Below are 15,301 nucleotides of genomic sequence, written 5' to 3'. Positions count from 1 at the left end.
GACACCATTAGTGAGTTAACAAGTTTGACGTGTTGCCAGAAACAAACCCGATGACTGCTGGGAAACGTCGGCCCGCTGCTGTCGTCTCACCGACTTGTCCGTGGTTGTATTTCACTAAGAAACCAAGTGTTCAGACAGAAGACCTTAACAATAAGGGAGGGTCTTCTCTGCACTGGCTGTGATGCTATGTACCGCTACACCCCTATTTACAAGTTACAAGCTCAAAGTTCTGTTCTGAGCTGCGGGTGATGCGCTGAGCTCGTGTTCAAGGTCTCACTCGCTCCGTGAGGAAACAATCGCTTCAAGCTTCCCTGTGTGGTTTTTGACTTAGATTAACTTTAGAGTAGCATTTACAAAAGCTCTGACTTTGTTTAATACCAAACCATACATCCACAAAATGGGGAACATTGCCGCACGGCGCTAAACCCAGAAGTCAGTAGTTCTCTCTCAGCCCGTTCATCAGCAGAGATCAAGAACATCCAGCCTCCTCAGACGACATGTCACGTTAAAGCCAAGTTTATACTTCTGCGTCGAATATATGTCAAAGGCCACGGCCGAGCCCGACACACACCTCCTCAAAATGGAACCACAGGTTGCGGCGACGCAGACCGCAAGAACTGTGATCGGTCGGCTTGGTAGCATCTCATTTCATCCTACACATTTCCGGCTCGTCCTTCTCCTTCTTCTTCTCCCTCAGTCGTTCCAAGCGTCGTACATCCCAACGCCCCCGATGCTTTCTGTTGTTTCTGCGTTTTAGTAATTTAACATCGATCAGCTCCGACTCAAACAAGAGCCACTGCAGCCGACACCGACAAAGAAGAAGAAACTCTGCCACTAGAGTTTTGGAGGTGTAACTGCAGACCGACGCAGACACCATCGCACAGTATAAATGCTAACGCCGTCTGTTACGGCGAAGACTTGACCTTCACGAAAATGTAACCTTCACTTTTTAATGGTTTACAATGACAGTTTGCACGTTTTAATGTCCTGATAATCAGACTGAATGTATTCATGTTCGCTGCTTTATGTTGCTCTAAGTTTTTTTTAATTTGATGGTTTAAAGAAATCTCCGACCTACAAGAGCCTGCTAACGTTCTGACGCCTGCTAACGTTCTGATTGGCTCTGTTATTTTCCCAACTGAGGAAACTACCAGCTCAACACCAGACACATCAGAAGGGACGGCGCTTCAGGCTGATGTTACAACGAACACACAGCTGGACAGTCCAGGGCTCTGAGTGGGAGATGTTACAGATATAAATGTGTTTATTTGAAAGACTGACTTGCATAAGAGGAGGAGGAGGAGGAGTGCTGCTCCCAGGAGGCTTCATTCACAGGTAATGGTGCTAAAGATAAAATGTCAGACAAAAACAGTGGAAAGTAGGGGGGAGGGGGGGGGGTAAGCACAGGAAGTGATGTGACAGTAGCGGAGGCTGCTGATTGGACAGGAGATTCCTGGGCAGCTGCTATAAAACCTGATGTGAAGACACAGAAACACAGAGAAGAGACGACGCAGCAGGACGGACACACTCGACTCCAGACTGAAGGTGTGTGTGCTGTTTATACATGCACGGCGCTCTGTGTGTGAGTGTGTGTGTGTGTGTGCGGTGCAGGTGTGCACAGGTTCAGACTCCTGCAGGTGTTACGTTGCAAAATGTACTTTGCTCCAGAAGAGTTTTCCCTTTGCACTGGTGCGTTGCTGTTCTAACTTTCTGTCTCTTCTCCTCTCTGGTGTTTGATTTAGTTTTTCCTGTCAAACTGATCAATAACAGTGAGATTAACCCACTGCTGCAGAAACTGTCTGCTCTCTCTCTCTGCTTTTGGTTGATTGCTAATGTTTGTTTCCATGGTTTTAGCTCTTGTGTTGTTTTAGGGTGTTGACGTGATCTCTGATTATAAAAATGCATTCTTTTATAATCAGAGATCCCATCAGAAAAAGACATCAGCTTTGAAACAGCGCCCTAAAACGTCAGCCATTGTATTTCCTGGAATTCTATTTTGTTTTATTGTCCCTTAATATCAGTTAGAGTTTTTGCAAAAAAGAAATCTCCAAACAAGCGGGTCGTAACACAGTGTCGCCGCTGCGTTCAGGTGCACATGAAGGTGATGTTCAGCGTGCTGCTGGGCTGCAGGGAGGAAACACGGGGTATTTTTGTGAATGGAAGAATTTGCTGCGTGTGTGTGTGTGTGTGTGTGTGTGTTATATCCTCACTCGTGCATGAATGACAGCGGCAGTATGTCAGCAGCACTGGTGTGAATAGCCGTGTGTGAGCGTGCACAGACGTTTGTGCATCATTAAGAATGTGTGTGACGTAGACAACAAGTGTTTGTTTGTGTGTGTGTGTGTGTGTGTGTGTCAGGGGAGAATGCAGGCACGTGCACGTGCACGTCAGTGAACGTGCATGTGACGGTCAAAAGACATTTATTTGCAGAGATGGAAAATGCTAAAATTAGCCGATGTTGCTGGACAATACCATCGACCCATCAGCTGAGCTAAAAGTGTCCTGCAGTGTGTGTGTTTGCAAAAAGACTTTAAAGAGGTCATATTCTGCTTCTCCCCTCTCCTGTAAATCTTTTCTGTGCTTGTAACAGGTTTGGAAAGTGAAAAGCCCTAAAGGGAGTTCCTACCTCCCACAGAAAACTCTGCTCCTGAACTGAACACAGCTGGATTGTAGTCCAGCCTTTACTTCCGTAACCTCTCTGCGTCACGAGCTAACACGCAGCATAATGCTCGCCGACATCCAGTCTAGATTGTGAAGCCATTTCAAAGCGGTTTGCACCGGTTTGAAATGTTTTCGGACTGGACGACTTGTTTCCTTGAAACGTTGCCCACGTCCCCCTGTTTGGTGGGTGTGTCAGAGGTTTTACCCAATCAGCTGCTAAAGTTTGTAAACACAGCAGTGTTAAAAATCAGCAGGCTTACAAACACAACGGTGCGTTCAAGGCACCACCGTTTCCGTTGAAACAAACGTTTTGCTACGTTTTGACAGCGTTTTGGATCACACTACCTTGCTTGTCAGGACCCGCCCTACTCTGCTTCTGATTGGCTAGTAGTCCTTACCTAGGTACTGAGCATGTGCAGCTCCCAACAAAGACCTTTTAGAAGTGAGATGCTTCACTCTGTAGCTGAAACGGAGCGTTTAACACTCGGGTTTTTTGAAAATGAAACCACGTAAACCTGTTCTGGTACAACCTCCAAATGAAACTATGAAGATGAAAGTAAGCAGAGTATGAACTCTTTAAAACACTGGAAAACTGGCAAAATGATTTTATACTCAAACCTTTCTGTAGTGAAACTAAAAACTCAGAGTGTGCTGCAGTAAAATCACACACAAATATACGTTGTAAAGTGCAAATTATTAAGATATAAAGTGCTGCATCTAGTGTGGGACCACAATACAGGCTGAGACAACTGTGACCTCTGACCTTTCAATGAAGCTTCTGTTGCGTTCAGGTGCAGCTGGGAAAGTCTGACATCCATAGTTGAGATTTTATGAAATATTATATTTGGCTTATTCATAAAAAACGAGCAGTGCCGCGACAGATTTTATGAACGAGGAGACGGTAAACTGTCGTGTAGTAACGACACTGACACCAAGGTGACCTGTTGTTGTTGTTGCAGATGCAGTTCTGTGGCTGTCTGATGTTTTGCTGCCTGCTGTCCATCACTGTGCTCCACGGCAGCGTCGACGGCTTCCGAGTCAAACAGGTCAGCACACAAACACACACACTGCAGGCAGGTAACTCTCCATCAAGGTGGTGCAGGCAGGTAACTCTCCATCAAGGCGGTGCAGGCAGGTAACTCTCCATCAAGGCGGTGCAGGCAGGTAACTCTCCATCAAGGTGGTGCAGGCAGGTAACTCTCCATCAAGGCGGTGCAGGCAGGTAACTCTCCATCAAGGCGGTGCAGGCAGGTAACTCTCCATCAAGGCGGTGCAGGCAGGTAACTCTCCATCAAGGCGGTGCAGGCAGGTAACTCTCCATCAAGGCGGTGCAGGCAGGTAACTCTCCATCAAGGCGGTGCAGGCAGGTAACTCTCCATCAAGGTGGTGCAGGTGTGGCAGCAAAAAACATGATTCTACCAGGTGACACGCTCCGAGTTTTTAATGTTAAAAAGGTACATCTACTCAAGTACTGTACCTGAGTACAGATTTGAGGTACTTGTACTGTACTTTCTACTTCTACTGCACCACATCTCAGAGGGAGATACTGCACTACATTTATCTGATAACTTTAGCTACCGTGCTGATTTAGAATATTAATACCAAAGATAATTCACTAATAAATTATGATGTTTTATTATAAGTTCATTAAAATGAACAGCTGCAACATTAAAGGGATGAACACATGAATCCATCAATATTTATCATCCAGTTGTTTCATAAATATTATTCTGAATAATGAGTACTTCAACTTTTAGTAAAAGATAAAAGTAAAAACGTAAAAGTTTACTTTTGTGTTTCCACTCTGTGGTATTAGTACTTTTACACAAATAGCTGATTAAAATGTGACATGTTGTGAGCGTCTGTAGTCTGCGGGACGGATCCTACGTCCCGGATCAGACGGTGAAGCAGCTGATCACGTGGCGTCTTATCAAATCATCCCGAGGGCCAAAACAAACGGCCTCTCCTCCCGGGGGCCCCTGTGCTGATATCAGATGATGTAAGATCAGAGCGAAGGCCAACACAGCTGCAGGGAGACGAACCTGAAGGTGTTTTGTGTTTAGTCTGGATGAGATGTGATCGCAGGCGGACAGGAAGTCAGAACCTGCGCGCTGTCAGGGCGGTGATGTAAGAGACGACTCGCAACATGGAGTCCTGACGTGTGAAAACACCAGACGAGGTGGAGACACAGAGCAGGGTGGCCCTCCTCTGCTGAGGTCAATATTTTCTATACGGAGACTCCCTTATAGAAAATAAAATATGGAGGAGAAGCTGGAGGCTCTCAGATCGGAGCGGTGGACTTCAGGTCTGACTCCTCCATGTGTGTTTCATCTCTATCCTGCTCATGTTTCCCAGCAACAGTGAAGCACTGCTCTGTTACATTCTGCCTTTTAACTTCCTGTCTACACAATTATAATAACAAAACCTAAATAATTAATTAAAATAATTAAATACTTTTTACTTATTACTACTTAAAAAGTAATATCACATTACTTAGTACTGGGTTTACTAAGTTACTTTTCTGTATTACTTTCCCCCCTGAGGAGTCAACAATGAAAACACTTCTGACTCATCTGGTTTAACGCTTTTACACTGTGAAGGATTTCATATTTTATACGTTAACTTTTAAGAAAACTTTTGACATGAGGTCAATTCTCCTGTCTATCAAAACATAGACCATAGACATCTCGACTGTATAAACACATCCTGACTGCTCCTGTTCATAGACCAAGCCTGTGTGTCAGTACATAGACATATCCCAGCCTTTCATCCTATCTGAGCACAGGATCTTTAACTCTTTCAGTGCATAGACCTATCCTTTCTTAATCCTCTGCTTAGGTACGTAGCCCTAGCCCACCTTTACTGAAAGGGGTTGGAGATATTCACATTTAAATTTTTCGGAGAACTTCTTCTTCATGTTGGCTTAAAAGTTAAGATGGAACAATTATGGATTAGAAAATTTTGTACATATCTTTATCCTGTCCAGGTGTCCCAGCGTGTAGACTGGCCCGTGTCCAGGTCTCTGGCGGCTCTTCGGCTTCGTCCCCGAGTGGTGAAGACCGGGGAGGAGCTAACGGCAAAGCTGCTTCGACTGGATGACCTGGCGCCGCTGGAGAATGATGTCATGGAGCCAAAGAGGAAGAGGAGTTTCCCTGGCAACAACGCCCCGCTGGACCGTCTGTCGATCAGCTCCATGGAAACCAAACAAGCAACAAACAAGCAGAGGTAGGACGACCCGAGCTGTGAGAACCCTGTGAGTGTTTGGTACGACGTTCCTCTGAGGGTTCCACTGTCTTCTAACAAACTGGGCCGTTTCTCATTAAATTCATTAATAATGGAACCAGCCAGGTTGATTTTACAGTATGTCGGTTTGGAGTGAAGTAACTACCTCATCTGGATTACCAACTGACCTGGGGACCAGAAAACCTACACGTTCACCACTTGTCAATTGCTTTCTTGATTAACTGCAAATTTGGGATTTTATACCAACTGGCTCCGAACAGATAATTTCATAATTTCACCTCCTTTCTTGCCTAAACCTAAGCACCTAACCCTGGGTTAGTTTTAGGCAACAAAAACAACTTTGTTAGGTTAAACAACTTTGCAATGCTTAGCAAACAAAAAAATGCAACAAGTTAGCAACAACAAATATGCAACTTCTGGTAAAGTTAGCAACAACAAATATGCAACTTCTGGTAAAGTTAGCAACAACAAATATGCAATGTCCCATAAAGTAAGCAACAACAAATATGCAACTTCTGGTAAAGTTAGCAACAACAAATATAGAAGTTTGGTAAAGTAAGCAACACCAAATATGCAACTTCCAGTACAGTAAGCAACAACAAATATGCAACTTCCGGTAAAGTAAGCAACAACAAATATGCAACTTCCGGTAAAGTAAGCAACAACAAATATGCAATGTCCCCTAAAGTAAACAACAACAAATATGTAACTTCTGGTAAAGTTAGCAACAACAAATATGCAACTTCTGGTAAAGTAAGCAACAACAAATATGCAATGTCCCCTAAAGTAAACAACAACAAATATGTAACTTCTGGTAAAGTTAGCAACAACAAATATGCAACTTCTGGTAAAGTTAGCAACAACAAATATGCAACTTCTGGTAAAGTTAGCAACAACAAATATAGAAGTTTGGTAAAGTAAGCAACACCAAATATGCAACTTCCGGTAAAGTAAGCAACAACAAATATGCAACTTCCGGTAAAGTTAGCAACAACAAATATAGAAGTTTGGTAAAGTAAGCAACACCAAATATGCAACTTCCGGTACAGTAAGCAACAACAAATATGCAATGTCCGGTAAAGTTAGCAACAACAAATATGCAACTTCCGGTAAAGTAAGCAACAACAAATATGCAACTGCTGGTAAAGTAAGCAACAACAAATATGCAACTTCCGGTACAGTAAGCAACAACAAATATGCAACTTCCGGTAAAGTTAGCAACAAAAAATATGCAACTTCTGGTAAAGTAAGCAACAACAAATATGCAATGTCCCCTAAAGTAAACAACAACAAATATGCAACTTCTGGTAAAGTTAGCAACAACAAATATGCAACTTCTGGTAAAGTTAGCAACAACAAATATAGAAGTTTGGTAAAGTAAGCAACACCAAATATGCAACTTCCGGTACAGTAAGCAACAACAAATATGCAATGTCCGGTAAAGTTAGCAACAACAAATATGCAACTTCCGGTAAAGTTAGCAACAACAAATATAGAAGTTTGGTAAAGTAAGCAACACCAAATATGCAACTTCCGGTACAGTAAGCAACAACAAATATGCAATGTCCGGTAAAGTTAGCAACAACAAATATGCAACTTCCGGTAAAGTAAGCAACAACAAATATGCAACTTCTGGTAAAGTTAGCAACAACAAATATGCAACTTCCGGTAAAGTAAGCAACAACAAATATGCAACTTCTGGTAAAGTTAGCAACAACAAATATGCAACTTCCGGTAAAGTAAGCAACAACAAATATGCAACTTCTGGTAAAGTTAGCAACAACAAATATAGAAGTTTGGTAAAGTAAGCAACACCAAATATGCAACTTCCAATACAGTAAGCAACAACAAATATGCAACTTCCGGTAAAGTTAGCAACAACAAATATAGAAGTTTGGTAAAGTAAGCAACACCAAATATGCAACTTCCGGTACAGTAAGCAACAACAAATATGCAATGTCCGGTAAAGTTAGCAACAACAAATATGCAACTTCCGGTAAAGTAAGCAACAACAAATATGCAACTTCTGGTAAAGTTAGCAACAACAAATATAGAAGTTTGGTAAAGTAAGCAACACCAAATATGCAACTTCCCCTAAAGTTAGCAACAAAAAATATGCAACTTCTGGTAAAGTAAGCAACAACAAATATGCAATGTCCCCTAAAGTAAACAACAACAAATATGCAACTTCTGGTAAAGTTAGCAACAACAAATATGCAACTTCTGGTAAAGTTAGCAACAACAAATATAGAAGTTTGGTAAAGTAAGCAACACCAAATATGCAACTTCCGGTACAGTAAGCAACAACAAATATGCAATGTCCGGTAAAGTTAGCAACAACAAATATGCAACTTCCGGTAAAGTTAGCAACAACAAATATAGAAGTTTGGTAAAGTAAGCAACACCAAATATGCAACTTCCGGTACAGTAAGCAACAACAAATATGCAACTTCTGGTAAAGTTAGCAACAACAAATATAGAAGTTTGGTAAAGTAAGCAACACCAAATATGCAACTTCCAGTACAGTAAGCAACAACAAATATGCAACTTCTGGTAAAGTTAGCAACAACAAATATAGAAGTTTGGTAAAGTAAGCAACACCAAATATGCAACTTCCGGTACAGTAAGCAACAACAAATATGCAATGTCCGGTAAAGTTAGCAACAACAAATATGCAACTTCCGGTAAAGTAAGCAACAACAAATATGCAACTTCTGGTAAAGTTAGCAACAACAAATATAGAAGTTTGGTAAAGTAAGCAACACCAAATATGCAACTTCCCCTAAAGTTAGCAACAAAAATATGCAACTTCTGGTAAAGTTAGCAACAACAAATATGCAACTTCTGGTAAAGTAAGCAACAACAAATATGCAATGTCCCCTAAAGTAAGCAACAAAAATATGCAACTTCCGGTACAGTAAGCAACAACAAATATGCAATGTCCGGTAAAGTTAGCAACAACAAATATGCAACTTCCGGTAAAGTAAGCAACAACAAATATGCAACTTCTGGTAAAGTTAGCAACAACAAATATGCAACTTCCGGTAAAGTAAGCAACAACAAATATGCAACTTCTGGTAAAGTTAGCAACAACAAATATGCAACTTCCGGTAAAGTAAGCAACAACAAATATGCAACTTCTGGTAAAGTTAGCAACAACAAATATAGAAGTTTGGTAAAGTAAGCAACACCAAATATGCAACTTCCAATACAGTAAGCAACAACAAATATGCAACTTCCGGTAAAGTTAGCAACAACAAATATAGAAGTTTGGTAAAGTAAGCAACACCAAATATGCAACTTCCGGTACAGTAAGCAACAACAAATATGCAATGTCCGGTAAAGTTAGCAACAACAAATATGCAACTTCCGGTAAAGTAAGCAACAACAAATATGCAACTTCTGGTAAAGTTAGCAACAACAAATATAGAAGTTTGGTAAAGTAAGCAACACCAAATATGCAACTTCCCCTAAAGTTAGCAACAAAAAATATGCAACTTCTGGTAAAGTAAGCAACAACAAATATGCAATGTCCCCTAAAGTAAACAACAACAAATATGCAACTTCTGGTAAAGTTAGCAACAACAAATATGCAACTTCTGGTAAAGTTAGCAACAACAAATATAGAAGTTTGGTAAAGTTAGCAACACCAAATATGCAACTTCCGGTACAGTAAGCAACAACAAATATGCAATGTCCGGTAAAGTTAGCAACAACAAATATGCAACTTCCGGTAAAGTTAGCAACAACAAATATAGAAGTTTGGTAAAGTAAGCAACACCAAATATGCAACTTCCGGTACAGTAAGCAACAACAAATATGCAACTTCTGGTAAAGTTAGCAACAACAAATATAGAAGTTTGGTAAAGTAAGCAACACCAAATATGCAACTTCCAGTACAGTAAGCAACAACAAATATGCAACTTCTGGTAAAGTTAGCAACAACAAATATAGAAGTTTGGTAAAGTAAGCAACACCAAATATGCAACTTCCGGTACAGTAAGCAACAACAAATATGCAATGTCCGGTAAAGTTAGCAACAACAAATATGCAACTTCCGGTAAAGTAAGCAACAACAAATATGCAACTTCTGGTAAAGTTAGCAACAACAAATAGAAGTTTGGTAAAGTAAGCAACACCAAATATGCAACTTCCCCTAAAGTTAGCAACAAAAATATGCAACTTCTGGTAAAGTTAGCAACAACAAATATGCAACTTCTGGTAAAGTAAGCAACAACAAATATGCAATGTCCCCTAAAGTAAGCAACAAAAAATATGCAACTATGCAATGTCCGGTAAAGTAAGCAACAACAAATATGCAACTTCCGGTACAGTAAGCAACAACAAATATGCAACGTCCCCTAAAGTTAGCAACAAAAAATATGCAACTTCTGGTAAAGTTAGCAACAACAAATATGCAACTTCCGGTAAAGTAAGCAACAACAAATATGCAATGTCCCCTAAAGTAAGCAACAAAAAATATGCAACTTCTGGTAAAGTTAGCAATAACAAATATGCAACATCCCGTAAAGTAAGCAACAAAAAATATGCAACTTCTGGTAAAGTTAGCAACAACAAATATGCAACTTCTGGTAAAGTAAGCAACAACAAATATACAAGTTTGTTAAAGTAAGCAACAACAAATATGCAACTTCTGGTAAAGTAAGCAACAACAAATATACAAGTTTGTTAAAGTAAGCAACAACAAATATGCAACTTCCGGTACAGTAAGCAACAACACATATGCAACGTCCCCTAAAGTTAGTAACAAAAAATATGCAACTTCTGGTAAAGTTAGCAACAACAAATATGCAACTTCTGGTAAAGTAAGCAACAACAAATATGCAACGTCCCCTAAAGTAAGCAACAACAAATATGCAACTTCTGGTAAAGTAAGCAACAACAAATATGCAACGTCCCCTAAAGTAAGAAACAAAAAATATGCAACTTCTGGTAAAGTTAGCAACAACAAATATGCAACTTCTGGTAAAGTAAGCAACAACAAATATGCAACTTCCGGTACAGTAAGCAACAACAAATATGCAACGTCCCCTAAAGTTAGCAACAAAAAATATGCAACTTCTGGTAAAGTTAGCAACAACAAATATGCAAAGTTCTGTAAAGTTAGAAATAATAAATATGCAACGTCTGTTTACACTTTCAAAATAAAACGCTAGTGTTTCAAAACATTGCCATTTTGAAACGGCACGTTATTAAAGTTGTGAAAAGTTGCAGTTTGGTTAGATTTAGGCAACAAAACTACTTGGTTTAGGTTCGGAAAAGATCCTGGTTTGGGTTAAAATAACTACATACACCAGTTAACACTTAAGTTAACTAACGTCACTTGCGTTACTTACGGAATTTAAGTAACTCACGTAACTCAAATAAAAATAATTAATGTTGACTTTTTGTTTCACACTGGACACGAACCCCGGTCTCATGGTTCAAAGTCGGGGTTCTGGCCCTCCATCCACACCAACCACCTCCTTACTCAGTCTTTTCTGTTAAATATCATATACCTGCCTTTACCGTCACAAACTGACGCAACAGGGATCCCCAGTGTGTTACAAACTGACGCCGATGGGTCTCGACCATGTGTCCACATGTGACGAGTTGGGGAGTGAGAACGGGTTGATTCCTTAGTAAAGTTGATTTGACCGCAGCAGTCGTCGCCTTGTTCACCTTATCGTCTTCCTTTGTGTGTTTGCAGCAAGACAGTTGAGTTGCCACGGCGACGAGTCAATCCGCCTCCCATCGACAGGATTGGAATGAGTCGTCTACCAAACAGTCGAGGATAGACCACGCCCCCTCCCTCCGACAGCCCGACCCCTCTTAACGGCTCCCTCCTCTGGACAGGTACGGTGCTGCAGGCCACTGACGTTCACTGAACCTTTTAAATTCTCTCTTAACGCCTCACTCGACTTTTTCTCTCTACAGAGGAATCACCACAGATGCATGAAACACAGCCAATCACCTGCTCAGCCACGCCCACCACCTGCCAATCACTTGTCAATCAATCCTCCTTCACCTGGACACCCCCACCCACCCCTGCCCAGCGATGAATGTTTAATGATGGTGCATTCAGGTGCTGCTTCTGTAAATGTATCACGTGTCTGAGAGGTCAGGACCAAAGCAGTGACCGTTTTGTTTTTTCGTGACACACGTGGTTTGATCGATTCTTACTGATTAGATTTTATGTTTGTGTCCAAAGAAGCAGAAAGTCTTAATAGAAAACCCGAAACAGATTTTAGTCTCATTTGAAAAAACTATTCTAAATCCTCCCGTGAACAGACGAACAGACTGTGGCAGAAGATTACAGTTTAACTTAACATATCGGGATTCATGAACATACTTCTGTCCTGAACAAACAGGTTTTGATTTGCAGTTAGGTAAATTTGAAAATGTATTTCAGAAATGAAAACTGGATCGTATTTTGCGCCTTTTTAAGTACAATTTGATCAAATCTCAACTGAAATTCACCCACAGCATCAAAACCTGTCGAGCACTCAGAACTCTGCTCTTTAAACAGATTGTTCCAGATATAAATCATAATTTTAGTGTCATTTTGTCTTAAAGAGGTCATATTCTGAGTTTTGGTTATAAAACATAATGAAAGATAAACATGTGACAGATTAATAACTAAACTAAACTAGCTAAAACAACACACAAGGTGAAAAGAGGAGCTGCAGCAATGTTCAGTCTGACAGAAATATGGTGTTTTTTGAAAATTAAACCATGTAAACCTGTTCTGGTACAACCCCTACAATTATGAAACTGAAAGTGAGCCGAACATGACCTCTTTAACACAAAGTGCTAGCATTTTCCAGCTAGCTTGCGTGTTAGCAGTTAGCTCCCGTCAGACTCTAGCACTGTTTTGTTTTTTTGTGCTTCTGAATTTACTTTGAAACTGACATGACGTGTGACGACTGTTCTTTAAATCAACATTTAACTTGGTTTGCACATCAGGGCGTTGTGGGGAGAGGAGACAAATGGACGAATGTTCTGGATGTTTTGTCTCATCAAGTTTTTTAAAACTTCTTTTAAATTTCACTCTGACTGAGAAAATGAATCCTATTATTTACAAATTAAATTTCACAAATATGGAACAGACTTTCAGTTTTGGTCAAACTAGTATTTTTGCCTGCTGCTACAGATGTTTCTTGCCGTTTTTAGGGCATCACCTGAATGCATCATCACCCCGCCTCTCCCCTCCTGAGAGTCTGACCGGAGGCGTCTGCTGCCTCGACGCCGAAACTGAACACTTGACACGACTTGACTGTTATTTTCCAGCAGGGCAGCAGGTCTGTTTTCAGCAGGATGACACGCTGAGCGACGTTTCCACTGCACCGGTACGTCCGAAGAAGAGCTGGACCGACCGGCTTAATATTACCAAGCGGCCACCATCACGGTTTAATGTCGAAGACAGTGAGAGAGAGACAAGAGAAATCATTTCCCCCATAAACTTTAATTTCATCAGTTTTCTTTGAGCAGCATCTAGTGGCTGTTACAGGAACTGCATCTAAAAGTTTGAATGGAAAACACACCTATAAACTTTGAATCAGTGGAAAAAGAAGGCTGGTCAACGCAGAAAATAACTTAGAGGTCTCATGACATCACACCACCTGTCTCTTTCCTCTGCTGGGGTTGGATGAAAAAACTGACCACCTCCTTTGCTAAACTGCTATCAGTCTCAAGTCAGCTGAGTGAGGATGTGGTTATGGTTTGTTCCATTTGAATTTCCGAGTTGAAAGTCGGAAATTTCAAAGGGAACGCTGCCTTAAGTCGGATTTTCGACTTGGGAAGTGAGGAGAACCGCCATACCCCGACTTCGTGATTTGTCTTTCGTACACAAAGTGCCGTCCAGCTGCTGCCTGTGGACGTGTTGCTGCAGCATTTAGTAAATAATAACAACAATAATCAACCGGCGTAACAATAGCTAACCTAGCTAGCTGTAAACAGCTGCTGGGCGAGCGAGGTGTTCCGACTTGTTAACTGGAACACCGTCAACTCAGGTCAGACGTCGTTACCAGCTCCGACTTCTGAGGTAAATGGAACACAGCATTAGCCTAGCTTAGCATGAAGACTAGATATGGGGGGGAACAGCTAGCCTAAAACACACACCTACCAAGACCGCTAAAGCTCAGTGATTAACATGTTGTCTAATTTGTTTAATCCTTAAATTAACAGTAATGTGAAAAACAATTTTTACATCTTTTACATGTGAAAGTAAGAATGGAGACGCCGCGTTCCTTCATGAAAAGTAGTGACAGAAAAATGGCGAAAAACTAGTGCTTGTTTAAACTTTGGACAGAGCCAGGCTAGCTGTTTCCAGGGTTTATGCTAAGCTAAGCTAAGCACATCCTGACTCCAGACATGAGACTGATATCAATCTTAACATCTCACTCCAACATGTTCTAACTGCCAACTCGTCACACATGGACACTTTGTCAACTCCCCTTGGCGTCGTTTTCTAACGCCCTGGCTACCCTTTGGCGTGTAGAGCTCTGCTGTCAAGTTAGCAATAACAAATATGCAACGTCTGGTTAGACTTTCAAAATAAAACTAGTGGTTAATGTTGTGAAATGTTGCAATTTGGTTAGATTTAGGCACCAAAAGTACTTGGTTGGGATGGTGGTTTGGGTTAAAATAGCATAACTACAAAGAATCAATGTTGACTTTTTGTTTCACACCGGAAACAAACAGCGGTCTCGTCGGACTCTGAGTGATTTATACTAAGCCTACCTTTAGCACTGAACCATGGCGCTAAAGGGCTTCCCAGTGCGTTACAAACTGACGCCAAAGGGTCTTGACCAAGCGTCCATATATGATGAGTCGGGAGTGAGAATGGGTTCCCTGTGTGCAGACACACCGATAATGGTCGCCAAAATGTTCCTGTCAGCAGTCTTTAAAATCAGCTCAATCTCACTGTACGGCACGAACCATAACTGAGATTTAAAGGCTGCCTGAGTCCAGTACGACAGCCGGTGCAGTGGAGACGCTTTCCTCGTCAGCGAGAGAGTGATGTGACTTTGTTCCTGTCCATGTTCAGTCTGTCTGTTTTTAAATGCTTCTTACTGCCTTAAATTTAATTGTGCACAATAAAGAGTTAACGATCACTGTGCTGAAACGCTGTTTTGTTCTGACGGCATCCATCAGTTTAAGACACGGAGGTTCAAACGCTGCATTTAGGCCGACATACATTTAGACCAACTAGAGTTCAAATGATACATCAGACAACGATATCTGTTTAGCATAAAAAAGGCTTCCAACATATTGGGACAGAGCCCGGACCTGGCGTGCCTCAGGTAGGGACTGTGATAAACTACAAGCGACGGCTGAATTTCTTAAAGACAAGTAAATTAGGCAGTAGAGAGTTTCGTGAAAGGCTAGAGACAAC

General features: G+C 41.2%; 1 protein-coding gene across 1 annotated transcript; it reads left to right on the top strand.

Annotated features, from left to right (window-relative positions):
• Positions 1-1,455: 1,455 nt before the first annotated feature.
• On the top strand, positions 1,456-15,020 carry LOC119882570 (osteocrin-like). Its single transcript, XM_038692653.1, has 5 exons — positions 1,456-1,545; positions 3,621-3,707; positions 5,648-5,886; positions 11,615-11,760; positions 11,842-15,020. Exons 2-4 carry the CDS (start codon positions 3,621-3,623, stop codon positions 11,700-11,702), a joined length of 414 nt encoding a protein of 137 aa, XP_038548581.1. The 5' UTR covers positions 1,456-1,545; the 3' UTR covers positions 11,703-11,760; positions 11,842-15,020.
• Positions 15,021-15,301: the final 281 nt, after the last annotated feature.

The sequence above is a fragment of the Micropterus salmoides genome, unplaced genomic scaffold (genome assembly GCF_014851395.1).
Source record: "Micropterus salmoides isolate LMB-PRFRI ecotype aquatic unplaced genomic scaffold, ASM1485139v1 Ms_hic_scaffold_3, whole genome shotgun sequence".
Taxonomy (NCBI): Eukaryota; Metazoa; Chordata; class Actinopteri; order Centrarchiformes; family Centrarchidae; genus Micropterus; species Micropterus salmoides.
The sequence above is the reverse complement of the archived record's forward strand: the minus strand, read 5'-3'. Positions and strand labels throughout refer to the sequence as shown.